Source organism: Microtus oregoni, unplaced genomic scaffold (assembly GCF_018167655.1).
Source record: "Microtus oregoni isolate MIOR12 unplaced genomic scaffold, Mior012 000019F_ref0000042, whole genome shotgun sequence".
NCBI classification, from domain to species: domain Eukaryota; kingdom Metazoa; phylum Chordata; class Mammalia; order Rodentia; family Cricetidae; genus Microtus; species Microtus oregoni.
The window spans coordinates 32,373,426-32,390,599 of record NW_024543078.1 but is presented as its reverse complement, the minus strand read 5'-3'; the positions used below and the strand labels follow the sequence as shown (position 1 = coordinate 32,390,599).

General features: G+C 49.1%; 1 protein-coding gene across 7 annotated transcripts in view; it reads right to left on the bottom strand.

Annotated features, from left to right (window-relative positions):
• The window catches only part of Tns3 (tensin 3), a 232,873-nt gene that overhangs the window by 37,189 nt on the left and 178,510 nt on the right, over positions 1-17,174 (bottom strand). For all 7 annotated transcript variants that reach the window (XM_041668817.1, XM_041668815.1, XM_041668810.1 and 4 more), the window contains 3 exons: positions 14,208-14,368; positions 13,127-13,241; positions 12,590-12,673 (listed from right to left, as the gene is read on the bottom strand). In XM_041668817.1, coding sequence (XP_041524751.1) covers positions 12,590-12,673; positions 13,127-13,241; positions 14,208-14,368 — 360 coding nt within the window. The remainder of the gene's footprint in view (positions 1-12,589; positions 12,674-13,126; positions 13,242-14,207; positions 14,369-17,174) is intronic.

Below are 17,174 nucleotides of genomic sequence, written 5' to 3'. Positions count from 1 at the left end.
TGATTGCTAGTGGCAAGACTAGGGGTGAACCTGTTCCCTGATTTCTCAGGTTACATACAGTCTGTAATGGGTCCTCCTGGCCCTTCACGTATCACTGTGGCCTGTGATCTACTACCTTTAAGATGGAAGTTAGTCCCAGAAAGGACAGAGATGAAACACCCGGACATGGTGCTCTCTATAACTTCAGAATGGAGAGTTGGTTCCAGACCTGCTGAGACAGCTGTCTGACCAGCTTCCGAAACCCATCACTGGCACCTACCAGTCTGATCTGCTTCCTATCAGTGGGCAGCTATATGCCTTTGTCTGTCTGTTCTGTATTCAATTCAGGGAGGGGAAATCAGAGAGGTAGAGCAAGGAAGGCGCTGGGAGGGGGGAGAACAGTGAACAAACTCTCCTCAGTGTCTCACTCTCCTCCAGAACCAGGAGGGACCATGGTCCCCACCCCACCTCAACTCACTTTCTCAATGTTTCAGGGCAGGACTGCATAAGCTATGAACACCACTCACCCTCTGTGATACTGAGAAATCTTGGTGACACTTCACACATGATTTCTCCACAGAATAAGAGGCAAGTGCAGCAGCTGACTCGGGCTGAGTGCCTTCCATGGATGGGTTAGGCACACTGCTAAGCCGCAAGTGGGCACTACTACACGTTCCATATACATGACCATTCCTCTGTCATGTATAGGAGACAGATTCTTGGCTGGAGAATGGAAGGGAGCTGGTTCAAAGGCAGTCCACAGACCCCTTGCCTCCCATCAGCACCACGAAGGTGTGATTCTGCAGCCCGCCTCCGGAGTGGCCCCCCTCACAGGCACGCATCCTAAGACTTGTCTTGGAAAGGGCAGGGAACCTGCTGCACACAACTGCTCTGAGCATAGGGAAGACACGGGGTTCTCGGTGCCTCATTTATAGCCCTGTTGCTGTGCTCAGAAAGCCACCACCACACACAACATGGAAGGGGGGCCCCAGGACACCAGGCTCCACCATTTGCTCCAGGCTGTTAGTAAACATGAGCTCTATAAAATGCAAATAGATGGCCATACTTCCCATCTCACCTCAGACTAGAAAAACATTTCCATCCAAGACAGCCAATTTAGAATATACTGATGTACATATGGAATTCATGGAAAAATGATGATTTTACGTGAATCCCATTAAAAAGGCAGGAGGCTTTTGAAAAGGCATTTTCTTCCATTTGAGTTAAAGTGTCTCTGGCTCTTAGAAGGGACAATACATAAATCTTTGCCAGGAAACTTGATGCAGACCCTAACCTGCCTGGGCTTGTCTCGGGGCTTGCTCATGGAGGGCTTCCTCTCAAGTGTGTTGCTCCTTCCCCTCTGCCTTAATCTTGCCCATGATGTGAGCTGAAACACACACACTCAGCCTCGTGTCTGTAACATGTCCATGGAAGGATCTACAGATGCTACAAGAGACCACATAATCCTCCCACACCACTTAGAGTCCCGAGATTCCCTTACCCCACACGTGGGGGAGGCAACCCCAGCCCTGCCCCAGAAGGGGAGGATAGAGAAGGTACCAGTTGCCCCTGACTGCAGATGCTCCACTAGCTGAGTAGATTGCTTCAGAAAAGGCCTGTTTTGTTTCAAAGTTCATGGATTTGTTTAGAAAGACGCCCTTTGACGGCTCCAAGCATAGAAGACTCAAGAGAGAGGGCCTCGTTAAAAACCCAGAATCCGTTCTTCAGGCTGCCTGTCTCCTTGGTGGAAACACTACTGTCCTGGGAAGCTAATGCAGGGAGTGATCTCTTGAGGGCTATCGGGTGGGCTGTGACGGAGAGAATGCCACGGGCCCATGATCCAAAGTTTGGGCAGAAGGACACACAAAAAGCCACACATCTGTAAGCCAGGCTTTTGTTCACCCCAGAGTCTTAGCAAAGACAGAAAGCTTGCCTTCTCCTGGAGCAGTCTGGCTCAGCTCAAGGGTGGGGTATCTTGTCCCAAAGTCTGGGAACTTGAGAAACGTCACTACGTGATAGGGAGACACAGAGCAGAAAACTGTCTTGCTATGTTTTCAAGTACCATTTCACCTAGGTATCCCAGCCACAGCTAGGTCTGCCGCCGCCGCCGCCTCCTCCTCCTCCTCCTCCTCCTCCTCCTCCTCCTCCTCCCTAATCCCACCACTACCCTCCCCCACATCCCAGATCAGGTTTCAGCAAATGGATTTGCCCAAAGACGCCAGAGCACAGAGGCACTCAGAAATAGCTCCCCAAGAAGCCACAAGGCCAGCTGTTGGCTTACCTGGGCACCTGGGTTCTGGTCAGTTCATGGAAGAAGGGCCTAGAATCTGTGAGCCTTATGGAAGGCACTCTGCAGGGTCTGTCTCCAGCAGCCCCGGGTGGTGAGTCCCGTCCCAGAGGCGTCCCCCACCCACCCTGGGTGGACTCTGTGTTCTGCCAGTCCCGGGGGAGTCAGGGCGGGAGGAGGGGCGGCCACCTCCAAAGAGGCCCATTCAGAGGGCAGCGGGAGAGCGGGTCGCAGGAAAGAATCCCGGGATTGTTGGGCGGCCGCGGGCTGCTGCGGGCCGCCTGCCCAGTCAGTGCCTCCAGACTTGGCCCCGCCCGCTCCCCGCTGCAGTTCGCTTCCTTTTCATTCTGCTTCCCTTCTTCCTCCTCCCCTCCAAACTCTGGAAACCTCCCTCCAGAAACCCACCACAGCTGAATGCGGCGCCAAGGCCAGTGTCAAAACCCGGCAGAGACAAGGGGCAGGACCAGCAACCACGCCCCATACCTGTCCTTCTCGGCAAAGGAGGCTCAGAAGCCTCGCCAGGGAGGATCCTTTCCCTCTTCATTCCTTCTCGGGTAGACGGGGATCATCTGCCTCCCCACAAAACCTTCACTACAGCCCTATATAAGGCTACGAGAAGACTTCGGCTACAAAACCCACCCTTTGGTATCTGCTCAAACTGTGCAGGTTTTCCTCCTGGCTCCAGAAACTGACCTGAAATCAGCCTCTTCTTCTGGCTGGTAACCTTTCTATCAACAGGTCCTGGGCAGCATCTACACCTGCGTCCCCCTCTTCCTCCTACTCTCTGCATGTGCTTCTCTCTATTGGAAAGAACCCCCAAACCAACTATCGAACTCCTATCACTCCTTCAAATTTGCTTAAAAATAACATATTAAGTTTTAATTATTTTTATTTTTATTTTTTTAGTTTGGGACACTTTCTTGCTCTTTAAGCAGAATAACTGGTTCTATTACTTGAGCCCTGAAACCAGCTGTGGCCCAGATTACACAGCAGTGCATAGGGGCCCATGAGTCTGCTCTTGGACAGAGACATACCACTCCAGGTATTACCATGAGGCAGCGGCAGCACATAGGGGACAGTCGGTCCTGCTTTGTCCTTTCTGATTGGTAAGGCAAAATCTCACTCACTCTGCAAATGTGAGTTTCTAGAAAGTTCCCCTGAACTTCTGGTGGAGAAGGTTCTGTGCTCCCCTGGGAATGTTTCCTTGCCAGCACGTACCAGCGCTGCTTTTACTGGGCTCCGCACAGACAAAAGCTTTCAGCACAACCAGCTGCCATCTTGCTGAATCTAAGCCTGCCCAACCCCACAGGTCCCAATACCAACTTGGTAACCTTATCAGGGGAGGCCCCTCATTCCAGCTCCTCCAGGCCACGTGTCTAGGGCAGAGCCAGGAAGACCCCTGTGAAGACACTTCCTCCCTCCTGTTTATGTGCCTGCAAAACAGCTGCTCCTGCTGTCGGAAATGCCTGGCCCCAGCCCAACAGGCTCAGCAGCAGGCTTGGTGAGGTGGATATGCCAGCCTTTCCAGTCCATTGCCAGAGGAAGGACACTCTCAACGGCAGGTCCATCCCCCTGTGGATCCCACATATTCACGGGCCAAAGGACTGGGGGCAAACCCACGAAGATGGGCAATGAAGGAAGCTGGACATACTGCATTTGTGGCCATGTCAAAGCCATGACAGTTCTGAGTGGGTCCCCTCAGGCTTTGAAGAGCCTCTAGGAAAGAGAATGGCTTATCTCCCCACCCCCTCCTCAGCTGCAGTGTGAGCAACTGGGGTGATTTGGAAGCATTACTTCTTTTAGAAAGAAAGTTGTTCTCATAAACCCTGCTTTTTCCTATAGAGAGCAGGGTCAGTACCTGGACAGGAGGTGACACTCTGAACCAGCAGGGATGCCAATGGGAGGGGAGTGCCAAGATCTAGCAGAGCACAAATGCAGAGTTCCTGGAGACAGCCACAGCCCCGCAGTGGATTTCGCTAGCCTTTACCTTCACCAGCAAGGATGCTGGTCCTGTGACACCTGGGGCCTTGGTCTATTTACTTCGTGGCACCAACACATTGGTCGCTAGCCTGGAAAGCCTTGTCTTTAATTCTATTCACTCTAGAAAACTTCTGATTTTCGGTGCTAGAAATGAACCCATGATCTGAGGTATATCCTTCTAGTGACTTAAAGGCCCAGCCCGATGCAGCACAGGCTGGCCTCCAACTTGAGATTCTCCTGCCTCAGCCTCGGGAATGCTGGTTACAGCATTCCTCATGCAGCTAGCAGAAGCAGGCCCTGGCTGGGACTTTGTAGAAGGGAAAATAAGGAAAGATGGAAGGAGCTGAGGGGAAAGGCTCACTTTGGAGGAAGGCATGGGGATGGGAGGAGAAGAAGAGGCTGTCAGAGGACTGGAGTACAGCAACAGTGGAGAGAAGAAGCCATGATGCTCAGCTGTGGCCAACGTGCCCACGGCAGGCAGGGGAGGGATGAACATGTCTGGGGTCTGCCCTCCTAAGACACGGTCCCATCAGTCTGGCAGAGCTCTGGCTGCTCAGCCCCGGGTGTGCATCAGTTCATAGGCTCTGGAGTCATATCTGCCCCATTGTACTTCAGGGGTGCCAGGCGGCCAATCAGAAGCATGGACCGTTCTCCTCACAGCCAGCTGGTCAAATCCTTAGGATTTGACACACCCCTAGAAAAAGAAACCAGGCGCTCTGTGTGTAAGTTGTGTGTGTGTGTTTGTGTGTGTGTGTGAGCGGTGTTGCTATCCACCTGACAGCCTCAGGGAATATAAGAGTGTGCTGGGGGTGTAGCCTGCAGGTCTCACCTGCACCAACAGGGGAACTCCCCAAACTACCAGAGTAGCCACCACCACAGCGGACATCTTTAAGCCACTCTAATGTCCTTTTCCTGCCTGTCTGGGAATTGACCTTCCACCCACCCAATAAGGAGAATGCTCCCTGAGAGTTCTGCAGAGTAAGGGATTTAAAACAAAACATGATCCCCTTAAATCTGTGTGCCTGCCACTTCACAATCACCCACTACCATACCCTGCCACGAAAACTGAACACCAACTGCTGGCGACACCGACTTTCTACCAGTGTGCCATGATGAAACCCGAAGAGCACCAAATTTACCCATAATGCCCTTTGGAGCATTCGGGTGCTGCCTTACCTTCCCCACAAAGACCACAAGTGCCTGTCTGCATTTATTGTTCTGTAAATGTGCTCGCTAGTCCTTCCTCACAGGTACGGGCACGCCAGTACAGTTCCTATGCAGCACTCAGGCAGTGATATACTCTAAGTTTAGGTATAACCGGGGGAATTTGCAGACATGACCCTGAGCTGTGTGCACGACTGCTCTTGTGCTGTGTCTGTATACAGTGGTCCCCTTGACCTCATCAGTTCTACGTCACAGATTAAACTACGGGTGAAAAACTTGGTTTAAACAAGGTACCTGTGCTACACATGAATGGACTTTCTGCGGTCATTCATCCCTAAATGATACAGTGGAGTAACTGCTGGTCACATTTGCAAGGCACGGAGTATATGGGAGAATAGGTGAACTGAGCAGACAAAGTCCAAAGTCCATACTACTGTGCTCATCACACCAGAGAATGGTACCCACCGGGTTCCCAGAGCCAGCAACCCACAAATCCTGAAGGAAGAGCACTCATACTAGCAGGGAATCTAAACAAAGGCTGACGTACTTAACTGTATTGAAACTGTCAGGCTTCATCTCTCTCTCTCCTGAGGAAGCTCTCTGATCTGAGGGGTACCAGGCACCACTCCAGGCCCCAGGAGATGGCGGGGAGCAAATGGAAGGTTCCCCTATTCCTAGATTTTAGCAAACTCAGTTCATGAGCCCCTCCCTATCTCTTGCAATCCAGGCATGATCCGGCTCCCTGGCCAGGAATGCTAGCCTGAGGGGCAGTGGCTCTAGAGTTACTCCAGAGTACTGCACTGTCCCAGCACCTAAAGCTGTGTGACACCTGGAGAGGAGCCTGGGCCGGTGGACTGGAGGACAGGGCTTTGGGAGAAGAGAGACAAGCACATGGCTGACAGGCTCAATAAGGAAATGCGACCACAAATATCCTCGCTTGTCCTGCATGCTGTCTCCCCAGTGGTCTGCACTTAGGCACCTCCCTGGTTCAATGTTCTCCACCCCAGCGGTGGCCGGGTCTGCAATGGATTTTAGTTCCACCCCTGCCACAGCTGGGATCCAAGTCACCGCTGCGCTTTGGGGCCCAGAGTTTGCTCTACATAGCCAGAGGGAAGCAGCAGCTTCAACTCCAACACTAATTTTTTGAGACATTCTCGCAGAGGGAAGATGAAATAGACTCTCATTTCTAAGACAATATCCCTGAAACCACACAGAGTGCTCCAGTCTTATTTCTTTGTTTAAAAGATGTTTTAAGAGGTTTTGCAACTTGTGCTAGATCAGAGGGCCCTGGGTCTTATCACCATGCGCCAGAGCCATCATGTGGGTTAAGAATCATGACCAGAGCAAAACTCCTGTTGGCAACATGCTTGGATAGATAGCTTTTCCATTCTGCCTCCGAGAAGAGCCCACAGGCCTGGACAATGGATGGGCTGGTGAGTACAATCAGAAAGCGAAGCTCTCCCTACCCCACTACCAATCAAATCAAAGGACGCCCTCTGCCCAGTTTACAGAGCTCCCCACTCATGAGATTCTTCACGTTGGCCTGCCTGGTGGATGAAGTGTTAGCAAGGGATGCCAGCAGCTTGTGTGTTCTGAGCCACATTCCATACAAGCGAATTCATGTCCTCATCGAAACAGACTCCCAACAGCCCATTCACAGGGCAGTGCTGGACTCTGACCTCCAGGAACTGATCCCTGATGTTTACTTCCAGATATATTCACAAGCTGTCCGCTTTTTTTTTTTCTTTCACATTCTTCATCTGGGGTGGGGAGCAGGAAGGCTGCTGTGAATTTACTGATCCACATCCATTGCAGGGCTCACCCTTCCCAGGACACATTCTTTGGCATAAACTGGAGTGCAGAGTGTATCTCAGGCATGTGTGCAGACGGTATATGCCTCCCCCACACAGGCACTCGTGTGTTATGGCACCTAGGTCTAAATGCACAGACTGGCACATTTGCTTTGGAAGTTCAATAGATTCAAAGCCACCAAGGTCTACCATAAACATCACCTGTGTTTGTCTATAGTATGTGCTTCTATCTGCTCTGTAAAAATTCTCATGACGAATTCATAAAAATTCAAACAGAAAAGGAGCTGAGTGTAAGAAGGAAAAGAAGAGCTGGCTGGAACATTTTATAACGTATCAAGCTTTCTATGCTGGTAACTTTAAAAAGAATTATTAATTTAGCTTTTATTTATCTTTGAGATAAAAGCATAATTATATTATTCCTCTCTTCCTTTTCCTCTCCAAGCCCTCCCCATTTTTTCCTTTATTTTTTTGTGTCTGTGTTTTGCCTGCATGTATGTCTGTGAACCATTGTGTGTAGTGACAGAGGAAGCCAGAAGAGTGTGTGATGCCCTGAAACTGGAGTTACAGACAGTTGTGAGCCACCATGTGGGTGCAGGGACTGGAACCTGGGTCATCTGGAAGAACAGTGCTCCTAACGCTTGAGCCATCTCTCCAGTCCCCCAATACTTTTCTAAGCAAAACTAAAACACTGCTTCTAAATAAGAACAATTAAGAGCCCCCCTAACTTCTCCTCCCTTTCTGTTTAATTCCAAATACTCCCGGACCCTGCTTTTCATCCTCTTCTGGCAAACACCATCCATTTCTGCCCTCTGAACTCCACCATGTCCAGCTCCCTATTTTGAACCAGTTATTCTGGTTCTTGTTCCCCATAAACCCAGTAAACAGATGGACCCAACCCTCAACCCCTTCACAAAGCCTTGTATTCACAGTGGAGAAAACAGCCCCAAACAACTCATATCAATCTGTCAGATACAAAATAGGAATTGCAAAATCACAAAAGCATTCCCTTGAAGTAAACAAACATTAGCCATTCATCATTTGTACGGATGCCCAAAGTTCTCAAAAGTCTCTAAATAACAATCGTAAGAAACTGTTACGTGACAGGAACATTCTGCAACTACAGAGGGCAATGGTTGTTAAGACATCGCAAATGTAGCAAATGAACTATTTTGGAACAATTTGGAAAGTAAGTTATGTCAGAAACATGGCTTTTTTCATGAAACATTTTACCATGGTCTTTTATTTCAGTTATTTTAGAAATACCAAGGCTAAGTATCATCTAGGAAATTGCAAAATGTTTTATATCTTACACTTCATAATTTTTTTTCTTTCACCCATATAAAGACTGAGATTAAACAATGCCGCTTAGATTCTTAAAAAAAAAAAAAAAAGGCTATTCCTTAGAAAAGGCTAACTTCTGGAATCCTAAGGCATGTATGGGTGCCCTGACCACTTACATGTCTGGGGTATACTTTGGCTGAAGCGATGATGCAGGAACAGTCAGCTGTGCTCCTGGTCTGTGCTGGCTGCCTGGTCACCATCCTCACAAAGCCCAAGGTCTTGCTTCAGAAATGTAAGGATGCTCACAGCCCCCTGGACACTGCTCAGGTGCTGTCATGACTCCCTTCCCAGGGTCTATGGCTGCTCTGCCATCTCCTGTGCCTGTCCCCTACCCTTTATGTTCTTATAAGCTGCTGGGAGAGGCCCTGAAGCTTCTGTGTCCCTACAACTCATGTTCTGCTATAGTCTGAGCACAGTCACTCCCTATGGTTCATGTGTTAGGAAACCAATACTGGGGTGGCAGGGGACTTTCAGAAGTAAAGGCTACGGCAGATGGAATCTGTCCTCATGAACGAGGTAGCACCATACATCTCAAACGTGGGTTCCTGATAACCTTCATGGTTATCTCCCCACTTCCCACGGGATGCTTCTGCTTTGCTCGGACCCATGAAGACATTCTCTGGTCCCTGATCTTAGGCGTTCCAGACTCCTAAACTGTGAGGCAAGTTTCTGTTGATTATAAATTTCCTCAGTGACAGTGGTGTGTTAAAGCAGAGGGTAGACTAAGACTCTCCATGCTATTGACAAGTTATGACTACCATGGTCCTCCGCTATTTATGACATTGTCCCTTTCTTTGCTGTTTGTGCTATCGTTTTTACGCACAACCTCGCGGATTCTGCTTCAGGTCTAAGTCAGGCACCATGTTCACAAGCGCTCACGGAACGGTGTGTGGCAGCAATCACTCGCTGTGCTGCACTGGAACAGATAGACACTGGAGTAGCAGAAACCTCCCTGGACCACCCAGTTAGAAAGTGTCAGAGCTCGGGTGTGTGTGCGTCTTGCTTCTGAAGGGAGATGACGGACAGAACAAGTGCCATCCGACAATACCTGCCTCGGTTACCTAATCCTCTGCATTCACCGAGAGACACTCCGGAAGCCAAATGGGCATTCCCAACAGAGGAACAGCTTGGTGGCAGAGCCTGCTAGAACCTAACAATGCTAAAACGTTTCGCAGATCTCTAGATGGAAAGTGTAAAAACATGTTCCTAATAACTCTGGACACTTCTTTGCAACAGAATGGGAATGGAGGGTGTCGTAATGCTTACTGTATGGTATAAGAGAAGAATCTCTGGTAAGTGAAGAGTTGACTTATGAGAGCTTCCAAATCCTGCAGGAAAACTCTCCTCCCTTCACAGACCTGCAACGACCTGAGTCTAACAGCTGGCTCTTAGGTACCATCAAGCGTGGGCATCTCCCATGCTGGCCATCGACCCCTCTTTCACTTTCGTTTTCAGCATTTTAGAAACGAGGCTTCTTCTTTTCTTTTTTATTTTAATATGTGTATGTGGGTATGCCCAAGTACATGTATGTACATCCCACGTGTGCAGGAGTACAAGAAGGTCAGAAGAGGCCATCACATACCCTAGAACTGTAGTCACAGTGGTTGTGAGCCGCTTTGCGGGTGCCGGGGACAGGGCACAGCCCTCAAGAGCAAGCAGTGCTCTCAAGCCAAGAACCACCAATAGGCTTCTTCAGTTTATCTAACCACTAGCAGATCCCGGGTACACTCTGGTGTGCAGCTTGCTTTCAGCAGGGAGCTGGCTGACTCTAGGAACATCTGACTTGGGGAAACTTAAGTTAACCATGAGAGGACCAGGAGAGACATAGGGGAAGTTGTGAGCCCTGAGCATAGGAAACGGCTGCCTTCAGGAGACATTTTCGTGTTTGAGACTAGTACAAAGACTGTGTCCCTGTGCCGCCCCCGAGTCTTTTCTTCCACAAAGCCTGACCCTCATCCTTGGCCTTCCCTATCCCTTCTCGTTTTTAGTGATAGTTCTGCTCAGTGATCCTGCCTCTAATGGCCAACCCCATGGGGCATCCGATCAGTCAAGCTTCTCAGCTCCCAGCTTTCATGTTCAAGCTCCAGGTCTGGTCTTCCTTTGGCAGGAATCCAGTTAGACTGCTTCAGCAAGAAGCCCCATACCTGAGTCTCCTTCAGCAAGTTTCCATCCTCCTGGACCCTCCCATTCCACTCTACTCTATGGCGATAAAACCCAGCTGACACTCTCACACTGGGGATGAGCTCGGCAATTTCCCCGGCTGTGGCAGTGCCCCATGCAATCTGCTCTTGTCATTGGCCCAGACTCGTGTGCAGTGGGGTCCATATTATATCTCTCAAGGGACAGGACTGATTTAAATATGAGTTAATGAAAACTTTTCATTCCCAAGAAATGCCGATAATACTCAAGCACAGGGTCTCTCACTTGCCCTCCTCAGAGTAGAAAAGGTGCTGGGTGAAGAATCAAATTCACAGAGAAAAGTGACTTTCAAATGTACATGAGGTCTCTTGAGGGCGACGAGGGGCTGGCCCCACGGGGTATGGACAGTTAGCTGAGTTATCGCAGTCTGGCTATGGAGGCCACAGCCTCGAGTGGCTGGTCCCCAGGGCACTGACTGAGCATATTGTGTCCACAGTGGCCACCGCTAATCTCCAAGCCTCTCACTGCACTGAAGGAAGAGATCATCCACGGTGCTACCACAGCAGATCATGACGGAGAAAACCTGCATTCACACCATGAGTTTGGTGTTCCACATGGAGTCCACATCTGTGACGATGAACAGGACAACAGACGTGTTGCTTGTTCACGGCTGAGAAGCTATCTAGGAGCAGACTCTTCAAACCTGGAGCTTATGCTACGTACATCGATTTGTACCGAGTCCTGCTGGACAGAGAACCTTGAAGACCAAGATGCTTGGGTTCAGCCTCAAAAAACAGCAGCCTGAGGAGAGCCTTTTCGGGACAGGTGAGTGAACACTCAGAAATCAAAACGGAAGGCAAGGTCCTAAGAGAGGCGCTTTGTGGTCACTCCAACTTCAAATTCTCCAAGGCAATGCAGACAGAGTGACCTTGGGGCCAAAGTATTCTTCTTTAACTCCCTGCTGCTAACCAAGACATTGCCAGTCTGGGGAGATGGGCTGTCGTGAATCAGGCACCAAGGAAGGGCTGGTTCAGGTTAGGATGTTTCTTTGGATCTCTGATGAATTGAAATGTTTTTGGAAGATGCCCAGACAAGCGAGGGGTTAGGACTCGAGCACACTGAGATTGCCCACATTTTCTGGGAATGGCAAACAGCAAACTACACTATAAAAATTAAATGACCAAAAGAACATATGTGGGACATCTTTTCACCTGATCAAGCTCGGCCCATCTTAGGATCCCAAAAATTGTGGTGGGCAATGTCTACCTGAAGAGACACTGAGACACACTCTGGCCTGTTAGCACTCCCTCCCTACAGTGCAAACTGCTGAAGGTCTCTGGGTTCCATTGTAGAAAACAAGAGAAAGTATCAAGTCTTTAGGAACTGGAAGACCAGGCTCATAGCTGGGTCACACAAAACAGCATGAAGAGATGACCATGTTGTGGGGTACATACAGCTAACCCTGAAGAGATGAAGAGATGACCATATTGTGGGGTGCATTCAGGTAACCCTGCTCTTTGCTGGAACCCATGTTCTTAGTGAAATAGGTCACATTCCTTCAGCAAAGCCCTTGCTCAATGGAGAATTTTCAAGACGCTAAGCACCTATGCTGAGCTGAGCACAGACCCTAATGAACTGAGCATAAACTGCCACTCAGGCTACTATCACACCTGAACATTCCTGCCAATGCTGGGAAGCCTATCGATGATCAACTGTTACTCCCAACCAGTGGATTTACAACCCACTCCACACCCTCACACAACATGTTCTTGCTCAAGGTTTTCGAGACATGGCCCAAATGGAAATAATTCTGCATCAGAGAATACACCTTGGTAGAAACAGCAACCATGCCAATGGCATCATGACTGCCAGAGCCAAGGGTTCTTACCACGTCCTCCTTTGCGCAAACTGGCTGGGCTGCTCAGCTGGGGCTCAGGCGGGCTAAAGGGAGGATAGCGTGTGGATGTTTTCACTGGAAAAGAAACAGAGCAAAGGCGACTGTTACTCCCCACTGTTGCGGAAGTATTCTTTACAATGTAAGATGTATCTCTGCCCAAGGCACCTTCTGAATGGCTTAATAAAGAGCTAAATGGCCAGTAGCTAGGCGGGAGAGTGTAGGCGGGACTTCCAGGCAGAGGGAGAAGCTATGAGGAGAAAACTAGGTGCATGGTTTCATCAGCAGACTCGGAGCAAGTTGGATATGCCATTATACTAAGAAGAGGTAACTGAATCACATGGCAGAATGAGTAGATCAAGCTATAAGAGCTAGTTTGGGAAAAGCCTGAGGAAAAGGTGAAGCTTTCATAATTAATAGGTCTCTGGGTCATTATTTGCAGTCTGGTGGTACAAAGATTGTCCGACAAGACAGCCTACATCCCACTTTGTGGTACCTAGTGGCACCCAGCTGGTTTTCCTTCTTTCTTACCATACGGTGTTTCTGGAGACACAGGGAATGCTGGGGTCAGACACACAGAATCCTTGCTGTTGGAAATCCTGCCGTCGATCATATCGAGGCCAGGGGGATAGGCAGTGATCATCGTCTGAAACCAGCACAGAGAGAGAAGAGAAAAATGAGACCCCACACAAAGGCCCTTTACACAGAGATACGGGCCCTCAAGATGATCTGCTGACAGAGCCCACATCTGAGAAGGGGACAAAGGGGAAGAAACTGGCCCCCTGCTACTACTCGCTATCACCCAATCACAGAGAGGAAGGGCGTATGACAGTGCTGGAGAGCCAGGGATGAAGGTGATGGAGGCTTGGTTGCAAAGCAAGAAGGCACCACACCACTGAGCACGAAATAGCACCAAGGAATCCTTAGCTACATCACTATCACAGAGAAGTGAAAACGCACCGGAATGCACTCTAGGAGAAACATTCAGACATCAACAGTGCGTGTTTGCAAGAGTTACGGTGAAGGCCCCAATTTTTCAATTTGAGAATCAGATGAATAATTAGGGTTAACTACTTGGGGATGGTTGCCCGTCTTACTCCAGTTCTGACACGAAGCCTTAGCTACATGTCCCAGGACAAGGCAGGAGACGCTTGTCTATATACCTCCTTGGGGTCATCATTTGCCATGGGGAACTTGAAGCTCTGTGTGCAGGCTAGAAGTCTGCATTTGTCACTGGCTATGCTATCTATTTACAGGGTCCTGCCAGCGCCAGGGTCATGCTCCCTAACCCTCACAACCCACCTGCATGCTTTGCATCTCATACCCATTCTACAGATCAGAGCATTGAGGTTTCAATGGCCCATGCAAGGTACCCGCCGTATAGCCATCTCTAGGGAGTGTGCAGACCCCACACAGGCCTTCTGACCTGCGCTTCCAATCAGAACCCCTGCCTGTCACTGAAGAACCATGTCTATGGGACAAGGAGGACTGTCAAGGACAGAGAGGTTACAGTGCCTGGTGGTTTTGTACAAGGACCTGGCATAGCCATTGCCCTAAGCCCAAGGACAGGAAAGTGGGGTTGAGTGGAGATGGGGACAGGGCCGAAACATACCTCTTTGATGTCTGCAGGAGAGGAAAATGGTCCCAGACTTGGGGCTGGGTCCACACCAGCCTTTCCCCATCCACACTTAGAGAAGGACACCTGGGTCACAGCATCATTGTCATACTGCCCGAGACTCAGCTTCCGGAGCCGTCCCCCGGTGGACTCATCACCTGTGGAGCCAGTGAACAGGAAAACAATTAGCCTTCTGATTACGATCCCCCACAGCACAGTGCAGAGACCATTGATAAAACCCATCTTAAACCAATCACGGATAATCACTAGTCAGCCATTCCAGACAGACACAAGGACTGCTATGGGCAGACCACAAACACAGGGGCACTCTAGGATGCCCAGAGATGAACTAGAGGACTCCATCCAGAAAAGGTCCTGGAGTACAGGCAAGGCCAGGCACTAGGACTTGGCCCACAGTGCTGGGACAGGAGACTAGCTAAACTTGACTTCAGCCCCCAGGCTTGGTGTGAGCACCGAGTAGACTAAGCCCCTTACAGTGACCCAGGCGTGTGGTTTACCAGGACAAACTGAACCTTCATATGGAGGGGAAAACCCCAAACCAAATACTAAGAATGGACTTTTAATAGCCCAATGCCACTCTCAGCCAGAAATTCCACAGGCCTTTACTCCTGACCCAGATGCCAATGGTCCCTGCATTTAGCCAAAGCTGATGCTCATCTTGTTAGGGAGAAAAGTATATCTGGGCTAGAGTCTGTCTTAAAATTTCTTTCAGGGAATTCTTAAAATTGGGCAATGGGGAACATATGCAGCAGCGAACAGAAGTGATAACGTCTCAATTCACAATGTAGTCTTTTCATCACAAATCAGGCTTTGTTGGCAGGCGAGGCATCAGCTAAAAACAGAAAACCCCTAAGTATGATGGTGCATGCGTGTGATTCCATGAGTCAGGACCGCTGTTCAAGGTCAGCCTGGACTAGGTGCCAAGACCCTGTCTCAAAACGGTAAATAAATAGGGACCGGGGAGGTGGCTCAGATGACAAAGAGCTTGCTGCATAGGGAAGGGGCTTCGCACAAGCTGCCAAGATTCAGCCTCAGGGACATAGGTGGCCCTCTTATCTCTTAAAATGTGTGTGGTCCTGGGACTGGGAAGTCTGAAACAGCAGGCCGAACAAGCCCAGTCAGAGAGTTTTGTAACACGGCAGTAGCCCCAGTAAGAGCCAAGGTGCCCTGCACCTGCCCCAGCCATGGTGACCAAGCTGGGCAGGGGCTCTCACATAGGAGATGACATAATCCTGTCATCACAGCGGTGAGCAGCAGCAGGCTTTCATGGCTGGGAGTTTGCTCTACACCGCACAGCAATGTATCAATGTCACAGGGGCAGTGGCAAATGCTTTAGGGTCCAAAGAAAGAAAAAATGGTACGAAAATATTCAAAAGCCAATCTCTGGGATGTGGAATTCCATGCAAATGCCTCTGTCTTTTTTAAAATTTCAAACTCTAACTATTTTTTGTAATTTTATTTTTTTTAATTATTGAACAATTACATCATTTTCCCCTTCTCTTTCTTCCCTCCAACCCCTCCCATGTACTATATGCCTTTCTTTCAAATTCCTGGCCTTTTTCTTTAATTGCTGCTATACACACACACACAGAGGTATGCGAACATACATATATTCTTAAATAAATAAAAACAACCTGCTAAATCTGTGTAATGTTACTTGAATTTATATATTTTAGAGCTAATCATTGTTGTTAGATGACATTTAGTATGCTCTTCCCTGGAGACTATCTCTCCTGCTCTTGGCAATCTTGAGCTGCCTGAAGTTCTTTGTTTAGGGATGAGGCCTTCTGAGCTTCCCCCATCCACATTAACACGTCTATTGGTGTCATCTTGGCTGGGTCATGTTTAGGCAGCCATGCTGGTAAGATTTCACGGGGGTAGCTTCTCTGATATTTCTAGGAGATACCAACCATCTCACAGCAAAGTTCCTGTTCCTTTGATTCTCTCTTCTAAAATTTTCAATAATAACATTTTTGTTTTCTAAAATTAAGAAAGACAAGACTTGGATTCCCTTTGGGAGAAACAAACCTGCTTTCTTTTTCTCTCCTCTGCAGTTCTCTGCACGGATGGTCTCTGCAGGCTCTCTACCCTTCACGCTCTATATGGATGGCTGCTCTCCTTCTAGTCTGCAGTACTTGCTGGCCTAAGTTGGTTCTCTCTGGGCCTCTGGTCTTACATTGCACCCACTTCTGTTTATCTTCACAAACTCTGGGGTTGAGTCAATAAACATTTCCAGTCGGGCAGTAGTGATGCACTTGCGAGGCAGAGGCAGGGGGATCTCTGTGAGTTCAAGGCCAGCCTGGTCTAAAAGAGCTAGTTCCCAGAAAGGCTCCTAAGCTACAGAAAAACCCTGCCTCGAAAAATCAAATCAATCAATCAATCAATTAATAAACAAACAAGCATTTCCTCTTCCCTAAGGAACCCACTGCAGGAACCCAAGTGGATGTGACCTTCCCCACCGTTCTAGGGCAATGCACCCCACAGGTGCCACAAGGTACCACACTGCAGTGGTCTCGGTGCTTCTTTAATTATCCAGAGACAGTAGGTAGACCTAACAGCTCCAAGGCAGGACTTGTTCTTCCTACTTTTCAGGCAAGACAATGCCAAAGTTAGGTTCCACAACAGACCCAAGACAGCTCAGCAAGAGCAATGAGAGAGCAGATCTTAAGTCTAGGCCTGAAGCCACATCTAGAGACGGAACGCTCCATCAACGGTCTCCACTATACACCAACAGCATCTACCACAGAGACCCTCTTGGCAGCTGCTCCTCCTCAGCACTGGGAGGTGAAAGAGAGAGAGGGAATCCCCAAGGATGGCGGCACTAAATCTTGAGAACTGAACTAGTCCTAAGAAGTGAGTTGTCCACGAAACAGCCACAGGGATGGGCGTGGTCTCTTACACACTCAGCTGTCACGCACAGGCTCAAGTGACATGTTCACATTC